General features: G+C 39.1%; 1 protein-coding gene across 17 annotated transcripts in view; it reads left to right on the top strand.

The window, feature by feature from the left end:
- Positions 1–16,941, top strand: part of MCF2L2 (MCF.2 cell line derived transforming sequence-like 2) — a 218,431-nt gene that overhangs the window by 68,271 nt on the left and 133,219 nt on the right. For all 17 annotated transcript variants that reach the window (XR_007903552.1, XM_051781467.1, XM_051781478.1 and 14 more), the window contains 8 exons: positions 573–697; positions 2,224–2,338; positions 3,003–3,122; positions 3,646–3,837; positions 4,605–4,796; positions 5,193–5,370; positions 13,465–13,568; positions 16,675–16,763. Coding sequence is in view for 16 of the 17 variants with exons in the window: in XM_051781467.1 (XP_051637427.1) it covers positions 573–697; positions 2,224–2,338; positions 3,003–3,122; positions 3,646–3,837; positions 4,605–4,796; positions 5,193–5,370; positions 13,465–13,568; positions 16,675–16,763 (1,115 nt within the window). In the remaining variant the exon portion in view is untranslated. The remainder of the gene's footprint in view (positions 1–572; positions 698–2,223; positions 2,339–3,002; positions 3,123–3,645; positions 3,838–4,604; positions 4,797–5,192; positions 5,371–13,464; positions 13,569–16,674; positions 16,764–16,941) is intronic.

Genomic DNA, 16,941 nt, shown 5'->3' with positions numbered 1-16,941 from the left:
AATACTACTTAAACTATATTAGCACAACAGCACGTTTTATGGAAGAATGTGCAGTGATGTGGGGTTCATCTGCTGATATAATAATGTTTCAGCCTAATTGCCCTTTTCATTACTTATCTTTCATGCTGGGAAGACTCTTCTTCCATGGATGACTCCTTATACCTGTTGTACTGTGGCTCAGCATGTCACAATGTTGTTTGAAGGAAATTCCATTAAGAAGTGCAACGTGTCAGCGCAGGCTCTCAGCTCACTGAACAATCTGCAGCACACATTCAATTTGTGGTAGAATAATTTATTCTGCAATAAATTTCTGCCTGGTCAGAAATGCAGTCTGCTCAGAAATTGTACTATTTCTTTTCTCAAAAATAGATCTACTATTCAAAGTGAACTGATTTAGTCTCTGCATTTTCTAGAAAAACGTATCACCTTTGGTAAGCATTTATATTTTGTTCCAAATATTTAGTACCTAAGAAAGCATCCTCCCGTAGCATTACTCTGTTGTCCATGTAAGAGATGTGAGTGTTGTTAGAAGTACATACAATTTGTTTTCTGGCTTGTTTTCTTTCCCTCAGGATGAGCTGAAACTAGCAGTGAAGCAGGGGGCCACCCTGCTGACATGCATTCGGGAGCCAGTCACCCGAAGTGCCAACAGCAAACTCAGTCCAGATGAACTGGAAAATGTAGCCACAGTAGAAAGGTCAGTGAAGCTAGATTACCTTGTGCAAGTTGCTAATTTATTCCTAAGAAATGCAAGTGTAATTTAAATAATTTAAATATGCGAGTTATAAATTGCCTCTGGTTCAACCACTCAGGATTTATTGGACAGGGAACTCAGAGAAGGGAATGGTTTTGAGGAATTTACTTGACTGAACTGTCAAGGTGAGTTCAAACAAGTCCTGAATTTTGTGGTAATTTTTGGTCAGACCACTAACTGCCTGGGCTGAAGATTTAACATGAGACTTACTTTCCCTGTAACATATGTGTCCTCCAAACTTCTGTGCCTGATTTGAAGGGCACCTGAATCTCTGTGAGATGAGAGGGTGTGTGTTTGTGTATGTCTGTGGAATCACTGGGGGAGAAACAGATGAAGTGATACCCTGCAGAGAGAGAGAGAGAGAGAAACAAACCCCTTTTCCTTCCTATGCTAGTTACTACCATAAAGCTTTTAGTCACCATGTAGAAGTTTCTGCTGTGCCATGTGATGCAGTGGAAAGAGAAATGCCATGCTAGTGTTTCAGCATGTCTGCATTCACTGGGAACAAAGCTGCTAAAAGTAAAGCTGAGCTGATATTTTTCACTGAATACTTTAAAATCCTTTTAACAGTCACACCAAAGGAATTTGCGAATTCATCTTGAATTCAACAACCAGCTTTGATTAAAACCACATTTTCCAGGGATAGATTGAAAACAGAACTTTAGTTTTGAGAGAAATAGGAGGGAACTATTGTCATTTGCCCTAATAACTTGATCATTTCAGCACTCACCAATCCCTACTTGCCCAAAGAGTGCCCATTTATTGAAATACAGGATATTCACGGAAAACTTTCTTTTCATTTTTTCTTCTTGTTTAAACTGTTCTACTTTGTAATTAATGGATCATTGAGAAACTGTGCAGATGACTCACAAGTCTGGTTTTAGACATTTTACTCAAGATGTATGACACCTTGATATTAATTTCTTTGCAAATAAATGTTTCATCATTTACACAAAATAATGTCCATGGGAGTCATTATGAGCTTCTAATGTATTGTTTTTAATGGACTGGGAAAAATGATTCAGTCCTTGCCTGTTTCTGATGGGTGAAAAAAATGAACAAGTTGTAGAGTTCTGCTTTAAACATTCCATAAAATAATAATTGCATCACATTCAGTCTGCATCAGTTGGGGGTGAATTATCTTTGAAGCATTGGGTGGAAGCTTGGGATTACAGTTGCCCTTGGCTGCCAGAGCATGGAACAGCTCTGAGTCCTTGTTGCAGGTCAGGAGGCAGGACTGCAACTGCCACAGTGGATCCATGTAGTTGTCACTCACCCATCATACTCCTGCCTATCCCACTGCAAATTTAATTCTCTTTTGCTTAAGGGAGAGTTGACACAGAGCCCTCTTACATGAGTGTAGGCTCCCCACCATCTCCCTGCTCTGCTTTCTGCCACCAGTTAGTGTAACTTAAAAGAAATGAACCATAGGAAATAAGTACATTCTATTCATTATAATTTCTTAACAGGTTGTTGGCTCAGTTGGATGAAACAGAAAAGGCTTTTGATCAATTTTGGACCAAACATCATCTAAAACTAGAACAGTGCCTGCAGCTTCGACACTTTGAACATGATTTTAGAGAGGTACTTCATTTGTTCATGCTGTCTAGTCTTCTCTGGTAAATAAGGTCAAATTTTACCCATACCTAAAGTATACTGGCAATCCAAAAAGAAGATTGGGAGAGAAGCCCTTCATTATGAAATAAGAACTGAGTTTTCAAAAATTAAATTTTTGGCAGCTATCAGATGTCTTACAACATTTGAATAAAGCCCAGTGAGGAAAGTGCCAGACTGTGAGGCCAAAATGTGAAACACCAACTTCTTGATAAACCATTTTACATTTACGTGTGAAGTTATCAAATATAATTTCTTCTGTGATGTTAAGTTGCCAATTCCACCAGAGTCAAGGGAATACAGTTCAGAAAGCCCAACTGTCAGCCCAGAGACTGGAGTAATACAGATTCTGGAGTAATATAGACTCTGGAGTTACCGGTTTTCAAAACTGCGTGGGCCTAAACAGTGAGAAACAGGGCAGCTCTTTGAAGAATAGTTGATTGTTGCTTTATTCCCTGGTTTTTCCAATTTGGAACAAGCTGAAAGACTAAATTTGAGATGCAGACTCTTTTCAAAGATATAGATGAATGTTTGTTGTAATTTTATGAGTATCTTGTGGTAAAGTTTTGGGTGGGTTTATTTTGTTTTGGTTTTACTGTTTTGGTTTTATGCTTTTGTTGTTGCTGTTTTTTAGGTAAAACTGACATTGGATAACCTCATGGAAGCACAAGCAGGTTTTGCTGACATTGGGGACAGTGTGACTCGAGTGGAGCACCTCCTAAAGGAACAGAAACATCTGGAAGAGAAAGGACAGGTTTGCACTCAATTTAGTATTCTAGCTGCTATAGACATGGTATTCCAGACACTTCTTTGTCACTGTCCTTCCATCCCATTTACTCTCTTCTCATGAGTCATTATTTTAAATTGCAAACTCGGATCCTAATTTCCAGAATCCAGGGTTGTTGAGACCCAGTAGTTCCAGTTCGTTTCTTGGAAAGCCGGGGGAAAAAAGCAGGGGAAAAAACTTGTATAATGAATGTCCCTGGTATGGAGAAAGAAGAATTGGACTCCACAACTTCTCTGGGCAACATGTTCCAGTGTTTGTTCACCCTTACAGTAAAAAAGTGCTTCTTGATGTTCCGATGGAACTTCTCAAGTTTCAATGTTCTCAGTGACAATAAAGTTGGTCTTCAATGTAAATATAAAGTAAGATATCAGCTATATTTATATCCCAAACCTTTACACTCAGGCTACAGCAGGGATTATAGAGATGGACTGTCATTATTATAAATGTCATTCTAAGATCTAACTTTGGATTTTTCTCATTAATTTCACAGGAACCTTTGGAGAAGGCTCAGTCTCTAGCTCTTCATGGAGAACAGCTCATCCAAAACAATCATTATGCAGTTGACTCCATTAGACCAAAGTGTGTTGAACTCAGGCGGATTTGTGATGACTTTACCAATGAGACCAAGAAAAAGTATGATATTTTGGGAAAGTCTCTTGAGCTGCATAAGCAGTTAGATAAGGTGAGCAAACCTTCTCAGGTAACAGCCCTGCCAAGGTTCTACCGAAAATTAATGTTTTTATAAGCTCAGGTAGTTACGACGAAGATAAAAAGTTGTGTTTGTTTTTTCTCTGTTTCATTCAGTAAATATAACTAGAAACATTGGAGCAGTAGATTCTCATAAGTATGGTCTTAAAATGATGAAAAATAGGAAATAAACTACGGAAAACTGAGCTAGACCTAAATTTGAAATGAGAACCAAATGTATTCTAGTGCTTAAAAATTAACAATTTACCACGTGTTAGTTTTCAGTTTCTCTGATCTAGCTAGAATAGCAAGATAAATGCTTTGAGAATGTTTGTTTGCTACTCCAGCAATGTAAACCTTCTTTGGAGTATTTCTAACTGAGATTCATAGGCCTAAAAAGTTTTGGAGAGTTTTGATATGGTTTCAATTTTTGGGTTAATTATGTGACTGAACACTCAGATGAGGTAGTACAGCTGAGAGTTTGCAGTAACACTTTTCCTCTTTGCTCAGAGTATTATTCTTTTACATGTTACTGGACCATCTAGCCCATGAGAGCTGAACTGAACAGCAAGTTCAGTTCAGCAAGTCCAGTTCTACATATCCTGGTGGGATGACTTGGGCAGGAACTATGGCATGCTAGGAAGTAACATCCATCCCTTTTAGTGACATATTAGGGCAAATCTGTATTTCACAGAGTAGAAGCAACACTTAACAACATGGACTGTCAGTGATGATGAGTCCTTCCCCCATTTTTCTTTAAAGGCAAGCCAATGGTGTGAAGCTGGAATCTACCTCTTAGCTTCCCAAGCTGTGGACAAGTGCCAGTCACAAGAGGGAGCTGAAACTGCACTCGTTGAAATTGAGAAGTTCCTGGTAACAGCCAAGGAACACCAGCTCTCTAACCCAAAGGAGTTCTACAATCAGTTTGACATGATCCTCACCCCTGAAATAAAGGTAAAACCCCTCAGATGTGCATGCATTCACTTAGAATTTAAAAATTACCAAATGCTTTGTACCTGAGAGTGTACTGGGCTATATATTTGAGTCTGCTAAAATATGCCTCTTTCCCTATTCCAAAAGGGCACAGAGGTGAGCCCTTGGGGCAATGAGTTTTGCTCATATAAGTAGTCATGGAACACATGTGATTTTCTTCAGACCAGTGTCAGAAATACTGCCTGAGTCACCATGTCTTGGTCAGTGAAACTGTGATGTCTGTGGAGTGTGTGGACTGGGTTGCATTAAACTGCCGCACAGTGTCATCTTCAGCTCTAGACTGTCTGGTAACACAAGTACTTTCTTAACTTAGTCCAGCACTGACAAGTGTTTGTTGTTTGCCTTTTCTTTGTCAAGGCCAACGCCCAAAGAATTGTACAAAAACTTGAAGATGTACAAGAAATGTTTGACAAGAGGCAAGTAAGTTTGAAGAAGCTGGCAGCCAAACAGACCCGGCCAGTACAACCTGTTGCTCCACATCCTGAATCTTCCCCAAAACGAGCATCACCAAAGATTACCAGGCCAGCAGCAGTAGGTAGGCCATGAGCAGTTACTTTCAGACACACACCAATGTTTTGTCCACATGGTGATGTTTAATTTTTGTTATCAGAATGAAGACTTGCACTTGATGTGCAGTGTCAGCCCTGTAGGTCCAGCTATGAAAAATGAATGTGAAATATCTGTCACTACAAACATACAGACAAGGGTGAAGCAAAAAAACCCCAACAAACCAACAACAAACCAACAAAAAACCTCAGGTTTCTCTTCCTAGGTCTAATCTACAGAGTACATTTCTATACTGTTTCCCAGTGTGTCTTATATTGCCAGTTCTTGAATACCCAAGCCAGGGTAGTCACTGCAAGCCTGGAAAGTAAGCACAAGAACCTCTTTTACATTGCACATACTGTAATGTGAATACTCATCTTTAAAAGGTCACAATACCTCAAGTTTCAATCAGATACTTGCCAAATTAAGGGTTTGCTAGTGACACTGCCTCATTTGTGGAAGTTTTGCTTTTTCCCCTCTACACAGATGTTCATTCACTTTCTAGTTTGTCCTCTGCTAACTATAAAAGTTGAACGTTGCTTCTGTTTGGAATTTACTGAAAGTTCCTGATTTGAAGTTTTCACGTGCCTTTAACCAAGATAGCTGTTTTCTGCAAAAGGAACATGGGTGAAGCTAATTTGAGACACTGCATCTTGGAGACCAGTGGCTGTGCTTGGTGGCAAGAAGGCATTGACCCTTTGGAATTGTAGGGCTTTTTAAAAGGGGAACCTTTACCAAAAAGCTTTTTAAAAAAATCAATTTGCAAGAAGAGCTTGCAGTAAACTGCTTTCTCAACAGGAAGACTAGGATGGCCAGTAGCCTGACCATTTTGCTTTCTAGGGATATCAGCAGGAGGTCACACCAGTGTCCCTGTTCTCCTCTGCTCTGCAACTCTAATCCTTTCTTACCAAGGAAAATCATCTTCTTCCTGTTACCATGTTAGTTTGACATCTGTACTTCCCCCCTACCAAACCATACTAGCTTAACATGTTCTTAACATACAGCTGCTACCTCAAGTTTCAGCTTCACTATTGGCTTAAGGCAAGCTGAGAACACAATGCATGTGAAGAGGTCCTGCTCTGCCACACACATATCCTCCAGCAATGTGCTCTTGCACTGAGGTGGGCAGTCAGTTTGCCGTAGGAGTTGTGATTTGCCTTGAAAACTCAATCAACAGACTGTAAAAATGTAGTAGTTATTTTTCCACGGCATGAGTTACAGAAATGCAGGGAGCTGTGGAGTTCATGCACCCCAGTCCCCTGCTCCAACCAGCACTAAGTCAGAGTTGATCACATTCACTGAGTGCTGTGATCATTCACTAGTGCTGAAGAAAAGGAAGATGCAGAAAATGGGGGTATGGGGTCAGCAGGTCAGAGGCAGTTAGGTACTGCAAGTACCATTTGAGGATGGCTTTCACCTATTGTGAAACTGCATCTTCAGGCTAAAAGCTAATCTTGCTTTAGTTTATGCATGCAGTCTCTGATTTTGTTTCTTGAATTTCTTTCTTGTCATTTTAAAGCACTTCCAGATTTTTTAATTAAATTGTTGGTATAGATAGAACCTTATAGAACAGTCACTAGTATATACATGACAGTGCTCTAAGTTTTGATTCTTGTTCATACAACCAATCCCATACTATTAGCTCTTTCACAGAAAATCATGAGATGCTCCATTGCTCTGTCCCTTGCATTGCAGTTCAGGGTTTTACAACCCAATACAGGATAACTGTGTGACAAGGATTAGCCTCTAATGTCCTGTTGCAAAATAGTAGGGAGATGAAATTTATTTTTAAATGTTACTCTGGTTGTTCTTTTAGAAGGTGCAAAGTGCAACTCAGTCCTGTTCAGACACTGATAAGTAGATTGTAAAATCTCATTCGGGTTCCTGAAGGTGCCTGACCGAGAGTACCTCTGTACAAAGAAACAAACCCTGACTATCTACAGCTTATCCAGGGGCTCACAATCACAGCTTACTTTAACAGCTGTGAATAGTACATGTACATTCATATACTCTGTGTAATGGCATCCTTTGGGTGTTATCCAGCTGTCAGCTACCAAGAATCATACTTTGAAATTCCTGAGTGCCCTTTCCCTCAGAATGCCAAAGCACTTGGCAAGTACTGGTCAGTATTTTAACCTCTTATTTTTTTTCAGAAAGAAAACTGAAGCACAGATAAACTGATTTACCAAGGCATTTTGCAGTCTGACTCTCAAATGTGTCTGAGAATAGAAACAGGGACACTGAGTCCTATTCCAAGCCTTGAAAATGAGGCTGCGAAATTCTGCTCTTCTTGAAGCTACCCTCTTTTGGACTTTCCTCTGTGCCCTTTCTTCACATTCACGGGATCAATGCACTATCAACATTTACTTATGGGGAGAATTTATTGAGCAACATCTTGGAAACATGAGAGAGGCTTAGAGCACCTTTTTGAAACAGATACTGTAACTCATTGTCATTTTTTAGCCAGGACTTACCTGAATATTTCTAAAAGCTTGCAAAATAGAATATGGCAACAAGAAAATGCCATGTTCCTAGGCTGCATAAATATAAAAGCAGGCAAAGGCAATAAAATGTTGTAAACAGAAATAGAAGACTAGAAAGAAAGGCTTTTGTCCCCAGGCAACAGAGTAACAATACCATGGCAGCACTGCAATGGTTGTCTGTGAAAGGAAGTTATGTTTGTTCCAGAATAGATTTTGTTTTGTTTTTCCTTGCTGACTATCCATTTTCCAAACAAGGAGTGGTAGGGAAAATTCAATCCAATTCAGGGTGCTAATGGAAAAATCTTCACAGATATGAAGACTCAGACATGAAATACTGTCAGACTCTCCATTTTACATGGACAAATACATAGGTGCACACAGGCAGAGCTGATACTATGTCTGAGAGGAAGGGCAGGTTTCCATCAGGGAAATGACTGTCACAGGTTATGTCTGTGTCCTTATGGTCACTGGTGACTGACTCTCAGCAAACTCTAAGCTTAGTGAAGATCCAGAAAGGCAGCTCAGAGCTGCTGTAAACTCTCCCTCACTCAGCACTTTTCACTCAACACTGTGGGTCTGGAAGTTCTGAAGCAAAATTTTAGATTAATCTCAGTTTTGCTTGAAGCTTTTGGTTTCGCAAATGAGCTTTCAAATTTTGCAGGGACAGGCCTGTTCAACATTGAAAAACTAGTTTTGGAATTATTGTGATGCTCCAAAGTCTGTGCCAGCTGGACTTGGTGCACATTTTAGCTGTGAGAATCTGCTTAAGTATTATTCACAGATCAACCCAGAAAAGGCATAAACCCCTCTGTTGACCTTTTTATAATGAGTGCTTTGAAAATATTTAAGTAGCGTATATAACACCTTATTTTAAGGACAACTCTCTTTACTCCCAATGGAAGCTGCTTGAATACTGCTGATGGCTAAACTTGTCCCTGTATGTGTTGGGAGGAGAGAATTGGCACTTCATAGGGAAATGTTTTTGCTGATTTACTTCTGAGGGCATAATTTTTGATGATTTGACTACATATTTGTTTTCTGCATTTCTGTACAAAACTCCTTAGCTGGAGTGAATTGGGATAGGTCCACAAAGTCAAACCATGCAGGCCAGAATTGCCTCTAGGCTGTCAGGCACAGATTAGAGACAAATTACAGAACTGTAAAGGAGAATACAAGCTATTAGGGATGATTGCAGTTAGCATTTCTCTATTTTAATTTGCTTGTAATTCTCCCAAACTCTAACTCTTCGAAATGAAACTTTCCCAAAGGCTATCTTCTCAGCCTGACACATTCTTGGAAAACTTCAGTAAAAGGTTATTTGGCCATCCTGCGACCATGGTTAGGAAAATTGTCTTACTTTAGTTATCTTTGTGGTGAGAGCTGGAACATGGCAGTACAAAGTGCTATAAAATATTCATGGGTAGATTTCTTTGTGTGCAACATAAATGTGAAATACAGGAGCAGAGATGTCAAAATTTCTGTGAGCTCATTAAACAAATAACATGTTTAAAAGCACATTGCACATACAAAATCCATGACTCACCATACAAGCATCTTAGAAGGCCAGCTTGGAACTTGAGATTCATATGGGGGAACACAGCTGGAGCCTTTTCAATTCTTTAAATAATATAACTTAAGCTGGTTCCATCTCAGTTAAATGTATACAACTGCTCATTGGATCCATTCCAGCATTCCTCACAGTCACTAGTGCATAACACTCACTAACTAATAACATCTGGATAGGGGATGAAGGAAGAATGTCTTGCAAGAGTCTGGGGATGTGTGCAGGGGAAGTGAGGCTGCAGACAGATTAGCTGACTCAGAAAAGATGCTGCATGTGGTTTTCATTAATGGTTTGAGAAACCACTCGTTTCTATAGTTCAAGATATTGAATAAGTGTAACTCATTAGCCGGCAAGAGACACAGACTCTGTAGTCAAGGGTTATAATACATGCCCAGCACTTGTAAGGCATTCAAAGACCCCCTCAAATAAATGCTTTACATTCAGGTTTTGCGTGAATTTCCCAATCACATCTTTCCCCATATGTTTTCTGTGTGAGTTTGTGCATTCTCACTAATCACCTACAGCAGAATCAAATTCCTTTGGCAAGAACAGGCATGGAAACAACTAGTCTGCTAAACTTTATTGGGCTTTGCTGCTCCTGCTGTCCAACAGGAAACATGAGTTCGAAGATCATTTATGACAAAATCATTGTTTTGAATTGTGGTGATGACAAAACAGAATGTTTAGGCAGCTAAAGAAACACCAGAGCATCTTTGCTTTATCATTCAATGGCTTAGTGCAGACTTTTCCATTTTTAGGCAATATAATCTATATTTCTTTGCTCTAGCAAAATTGCTGTCAAACCCCTGGAAAATCTGGCAATATAAGAAGCACAAAGCAAGGCTCCTCTATGTGGAATATTATTCTACAAGGAGACACCCCACTTGTCTTCCTTTGTTCCTGTGTCTTTATTCTTTCAGTAGGCAGCTCAACACTTTAACTTTCAACTTCCTCAGCAGTACAATACAGTACTGACCTTGAAACAGCCAACTGTGCTGAATTTTATAAGGGAGTTTCCCTTATATTTCCAGTTCCACAGTAATTAGTGCAATAATAATTGGCAGGTATTTTGGCTGTTTCTTTCTAAGGTGCTCCAGAAACTACTTAAAGGTAGTGACGTGCAGCAGTCTCTGACTATGGGCCAGTCAATAACTGACAAATTCTCTGGAGCATGACCAAAACAGATTGCTGCCTGCTCTCAGTTCATTTCTGGGTCAAACTGGAAAGGGAAGTTCGCTGTGTCAATCTGAATCAAATTCATCTCTGAAATATATGCAGTTGAATTTGTCTTTCTTATCTTTGCACCTGCCTCCTTTCCTGAAATATCTCACACTGAAGAAGCCAAGACTAACCTAGTGAACTGACCTGAGTAATTGCTGCTGGATCAAGGAGCACCTGCACTCGGGCTTCTTGTGAATGTGCCATCTTTCACTTAAGCTGTTCTGGATCACCTGGAGCTGTCTGAATTTGCAAGTTGTGATCCAGACATCAAAATTTTAACTGATTTCCACTTTTTCTGCTGGTTGCTTTCAGCCAGGATTTTCATACCAGTATCAACCGTCCTCTCAAGTCTTCTGATTAATGATAATGTCAAACAACATGGTATTGCTGACTATGCTTTCTAAGCAAAAGTTGTCATGTTTTCTGAAGTTATTTCCTTTGCTTCCATTTCTTTCCACAACACATCCATAAAATTTCAGAATTAGCTTTGTAGAACAATCCAGTGGACTGAACCCAGATTTAGATAGGGCAGCTAGACCTTGGCAGAGTATCTAGGGTATTCAGGATGCCTGTGTGTTATTAAGAGTATGAAACAATGTCTTGGTAGTCAAGTCCTAGATTTATTTCTTTTACTGCTGATTTTTCAAGGTATAAATAGGATATAGATGGGAGAAGCTCCAGGAGATAACAGTGTTTAGTGTGATAGGTACGATCACAATCTGCATTTTGTCAAGATGGTGGTAGATGAGAATTTAAGGCTAAATAGAATCTCCAGGGTGCATTAGTATGGAAAAGAGTGAATTTGCTAATGCTTATAACCACTTTACTCAGGCATTCATGGGGGAAACCATAAAAGGACCCATTTGAAAACTTATCAAATAGTTGATGAAGGTTGGTATTCTGGTTTTGCCAACAGTATAAATCATCCTTCTTGCAGATTAGAAAGGTAGGAAGAACTTTGACAATGAGGATCAATAGCTTCTATATGCTTTATCTTGCATCTTTTTGTCCCCTTGGTTTCAAAATGTCAGTACACCACTTTTGGGGTGAAATAAAAATACCTTTGAGAGAACAATTACTACTTCAGGGAAAGCTTTCTTGGGGTGGGAAAAAAGCATCTGTTGAAAGTAGTGCTCAAAATCAAAACAAATCCCCTGCTGTATGTTCTGAAAGAGAGTGATGGAAGAGCCAAAGAGAAACGACATTTGCATTTCAGCTCAGTCCTGGGAACCACGAGAATCCTCTAGCAGTTGATTATAGCTGCTGGTGGCTGCCAGATTTCACTGTTCCATTGAGGAAACCTTCTAGTATAGAGTCATTGTGCAGAGGTAATAGGCATGAAATGGACATTGCCAAGTCCTCATGTCATTCAGCATTGGATAAATCCAAGAAGATTTAGAGAAGAGTTGGAGAGAAGCCGCTTTAATTAATTCTCTTCCCAGCTGTGTGATAAGGCTGCTGAAAAGACACAGAGTAGAAAAAACGTCAACTTCCACTACTGTTGTCTGTGAAACTGATATGTTGTCTTTTTAACTGAATATAATTTGGGTGCTTCTATGTGCCTTTTTTGCCTTTTCTAAAACTACCTTGAAAGAAGAATTTAATGACAAGGGCATCTGAAACTTTGTTAATGTGTTTCTTCTCTAAAAAGTGTTCAACCCCCTCCTACATGAATCCTTTGAAACTACAGCCTCTTCACTCAAAGATGTCTGCATCTTTGTTACTGCACCCCTCAGCTTCTCCCCAAAAAGTTATTAATTACCACCAGGACTCTCAATGCCTCAAAACATTAAACTTGGTGAAACCATCTCAAAATGTTACCAGATGCATTTGAAAACAAGTTCTTGTTCAATTAGAAAGTTTTCCCAGGATAAAAATGAAATGGACCTTATCTCAGAATTGCAGCAATTTTGTTTTTTTTTTTTTTTTCTTTTTTGTTCTTCTAGCCCAGGTTTTTTCACCATTTCTTCTGGCTTTGTTTGTGTTTTTACCATGACATGAATGTTGCTCATATCAATTCAGCAACTAAGAAAAAGAAGAGAGCTGATTGCCTTGTGCTTATATAGTGTGTGCTGTGAGCTCGTTATCAATGTAAAACAGATACAAAGTGTAACAGAGATTATTTTCTTCTCAAGCAAAATATATGATTCCCCTTCTCACAGTTCATTGTAAACCTTTCCTTTGGACAGCAGGCTCAGGACAAGTGGTTATGTTGTTAAGGATGACTGTCCAGTAGCATCAGACACCTCACTGTCAGCTGTGGTTTGCAGAGCCTGCAAAGTGCCTCAAACCTGACATGACAGACCATATTCTGCAATTGCTTCCTCAGGTTCACTATTATTATATCCGTGTCACAGTGACTTGCTGAACTCCTGGGATTACTCTTTCGAGACTTGTTCATGTAATGAAAACATTCAGGGAACAATCCTTTAATCCAACATTGCCAAACCATTACCAGAACCAAAACTTCCTTTCTTTGGGAACCCACACAAGCAACACTGTGCAAGTGACAATTACCCAAGTGATGATACAGCTGGCTGACATTTACCTGTGCTGGCCTAAAGATGGTTTTCCCAGGGGAAGCCAAACCAATCATTACACTGTGGAGCTTTGGATGCCAATCTGAGCACTGAACAAGGTGGCCCATCCCTTGTGCCAGCTGGTCCATTGCCACCCCAGCCACAACTCAGTTCTCTAAGCCAGGTCTCAGTTACTACTGATGTGTTGGGATCTTTGCTCATTGCTTTTATTAGGAAGTAGAATTTCAACTTTCAGCGCACATTTTCTAATGTTACTCTCTTTTTGACTCCTTCAGCTACCAACAGGAGGTCCACCGAAATTTCCTGCCCTCCAAAGACAGTTTCTGAAGTAGAGTTATCAAAAAAGAAAAGCATTAAGAAGACTAAAGGTGGAATTAAGGTAGGATTACCTGTGATTTGGGGACATCCCATATTATGAGAGAACTCAAGATCACATAAATATAGGTTTACTCACTTGGAATTAAAAAAGAAAAAAAAAATCGAACATTTCTAAGTTGACTCTCTGATAAGGATTTTTTTTACACTCCACATTGCAGTTTGAAAGTTACTCAGATGATAGCGTTAAAAAGCATTTATGGAAAACCAAGTTACACTAAAGGAGAAATCATCTTCAAAGGATGGAAGTGGAAATGTGGAAGAAATGTCCAACAATAATATACTAAAATGCAGCCAAAGTGCCCATCCTCCCTTATAGCACGTGAACTACTTTGTTTCTAAAACTGTAATCCGATTCAGCTCAAGTTGTGTTATGTTCAGGGTTTTACAAAGTTATAGATTTTTCCTCATTTAAATATTTTCTAAGGGTAATTTCTATGTAAAGGATTTAAAACTAGACATGTAATACTTAGGAATAAACCAGCCAATACCCAAGAAAATCCACTGTTACCTGTGCCTGCATAGGCAAGTAACCTTCAGGGAAAGCTATCTGGCATTTGTGTCTCTGTGATGAGATTTCTTGCACTATTCTTTCCACAACAAGAATCTATTTAAGATTGTTTGGACATCTTTATCCTTTCCTCTCTATTCCCAAGCCTGACAGCATGTAAGAATCCTGCCCTTACAGCAGAGAGTCTTTGCTTTGAGCTGTAGACACTGACTGGGTTAATAAGCTACCAAAAATAGCTGTTTGGCCTTCCTTGTGTATTTTAACACTGGAAACAGGTTTCAGATACTCCATTCATCTGCAGGTCTTGAAACTATGATGAACTGCAGCTGCATCCTAGAAGTTTTCATTTGCCCAAGCTAGCTGAAATAGCCACTTTCAGAGAACAGACTTCTTTCTTCTTTTCCCCTGTCAAATTCAAGCAAATACCTCATTTATCTTATTTAGAATGTTTGGGTTTAGACCATGTAAATACGCCTGGGAGAGATAAGAAGAATACCAGTGAGGTTATATTCTGAATGGTCTGTGCACAAATGTCATACCTTTGCCAACATCCCCTTTAGTTAAGTTTACTAAAAATAAGAGGTCAAATCATACACAGTGCTGTACACTCACAGCCTTTTAAATAACAGTAGCCCTTTGCCCAGATTTTCTTGCAACTTGCCTGAAGATTCATATTATTGGCTCTTTAGACCATTATATCATTAAAATGGTAAAAAATGCAATTTAAGGTATGTTTTGAGAAAGAAAACATAAGCCCTGAATGTAAGGGAAACAATGCAATGAATGTTCAAAAAGAATTGTGAAACAAGTTGGGTGGTATGAGGTATGATCTTCATTTGGGTGCCTCATGAAAGTGTGATGGAAACAGCAAGTAGCCTTTTTCATATTGTTCAGCAGCTTGGGGGAGAGGAAGAGGAAGGGAATAAGCTTTTTCAGTACATCTCTGGGGAAAATAAATACCTCAACTTAAAACAGGTTATATAGAAGGAGAAGAGATGACACAATAGTCCCTGCACTTACAGTTTTGAACTTTTTCATAGTTCATGAGTTATTTTAGAAGGGATTTTTAAAGGTGAGCTCTATATGAGAACACATCCAATAACAGAGACCACATTTTATTAGTTCTCTGTGCCTTTTCCAGTTTAGTCCACTATTACACAGGTTTTTTGTAAAATAAGCATTTTAGAGTTTCTGATTTTAATTAATAATTCACAGACCAAAACTCCTCATACACTAGCACTTCTTACACTAGTGACACCCAAACATGGATGTGCTACTTTCATCTAAATATTAAAAAATGGTTTAATCTTGTTAGTGCAGGAATTCCACACAGGCCAAAACCAGTTTGGGATTTTTTTTGCTTGTCTGTTTGTTTTTCCTTTTCTGGGGGGATGGGAATGTTTAGCAGGGAGGAAGTGTTACCAGAAGGCCTGGAAAGCTAAAAAATGTATCAAATGTCTACCTGGCAAAATTCTATTATTCAATTTTTGATATAATACAAGCTACTTCAACCCAGCTCTTCTGTTATCCACACCCCTGACTTGCTCATACATTTCATCTAAATTTCCCTGAAGCTGAAACTAAAAATTAAACTTGGTCCATCTTCTGAAATGGCCAGAACAGTCCACATCTTCAGCAATAAACACAGAATAAAATTCAGTTATCAGCAGGAACCTAGAGCTGGTTCTCCTTTGTTCTGATAATAGTTCAGGTGAGGACAGCTTATTAATGGATCCATCATTATCATCAACCACCTAAATAATTTTGCAATATTGAATGTAAGATACTTTTCCCCTCCAGAATCAGCCATTAAAAATGAAAGTGCTCAGGAACTAAAAGACTCTGCTGGAGTTTAGATATTGGCTTGGATTAACTGCAAACTCAGAAGCTGGGTTGTTTTACTAAATTTGAAGATTTTGGCTTTTGAGTAAGTCCAAGTAGTACTTGGTGCTCTTAAAGCAAAAGGAGGAAAAACCTGCTTAAAACTTTCCTGGAGCACACCTGAAATGATCCAACTCTGCAAGACTGGACAAGGGAGAAGGTTAGTGTTTATCAAAATAAACACTGGAGCAATCAAAAAGCTCTATTTCAGCCTGGGGACAGCCCCTGCACACAAACACGTGCTCAGCACTGTCTTACCAACACTGCTCCTGGGACACAAACACTTCTCAGAGGCACAGGGTGGATTCCCAGCTTTCTCCATATGCACCCTACAAAGAACTCCGAAAATGTCAAGTCTTTGGTTTGGCTTGAGACACAAACCAAAAAAACAGCATTTCAAAGTCTAAGTAACAGACTGTCATGCCTGTAATTATCTACACAAGGAAATAATTCACCTTCTATGGTGCAAGAACACAACGACTTCACCTGGAGTCAGGAATGCCTCCCATGCCAACACTGAGCAAGGAAGCAGAATAAAAATAGACAAGAGGTATTCTTGATTTAAAACCTGCACATATAGAATTCAATTATTTTAAATTGTCTAGTGACTTGCTAGGTTAGGTAGGATCTGTTTTTTATTCTTGCAAAGAGCTAAAGTGCTCTAAATAAAGCATCAGCAATTAAGTATTTTCACTTTTAACATGTCCTTTTTATTCAGATTGAGGTGATGCATGAAGCAAGTCAAGGAGGATCTAGCAGAGTCCTGGTGACCAGTGAGAGTGATGAGAACTTGTCAACAAGGAGGAGGTAAGGCTGCACACATGAGCTAGTATATTTTTTCCTTCTTAGAATGCAAATTATTGCATTTATAGTATACTCTCTATGAATTCTTTGAAGCTCATCAAGATTAATAAATAATTATCTGTAATGAAGTCACTGAAATGCTTACAGCCATGCATTTATACCCAGTCTATCAGATGGAAAA

This window comes from Manacus candei, unplaced genomic scaffold (assembly GCF_025592945.1).
Source record: "Manacus candei isolate 608988 ecotype Guabito, Panama unplaced genomic scaffold, ASM2559294v1 h1tg000015l, whole genome shotgun sequence".
In the NCBI taxonomy this organism is placed as follows: domain Eukaryota; kingdom Metazoa; phylum Chordata; class Aves; order Passeriformes; family Pipridae; genus Manacus; species Manacus candei.
The sequence above is the reverse complement of the archived record's forward strand: the minus strand, read 5'-3'. Positions and strand labels throughout refer to the sequence as shown.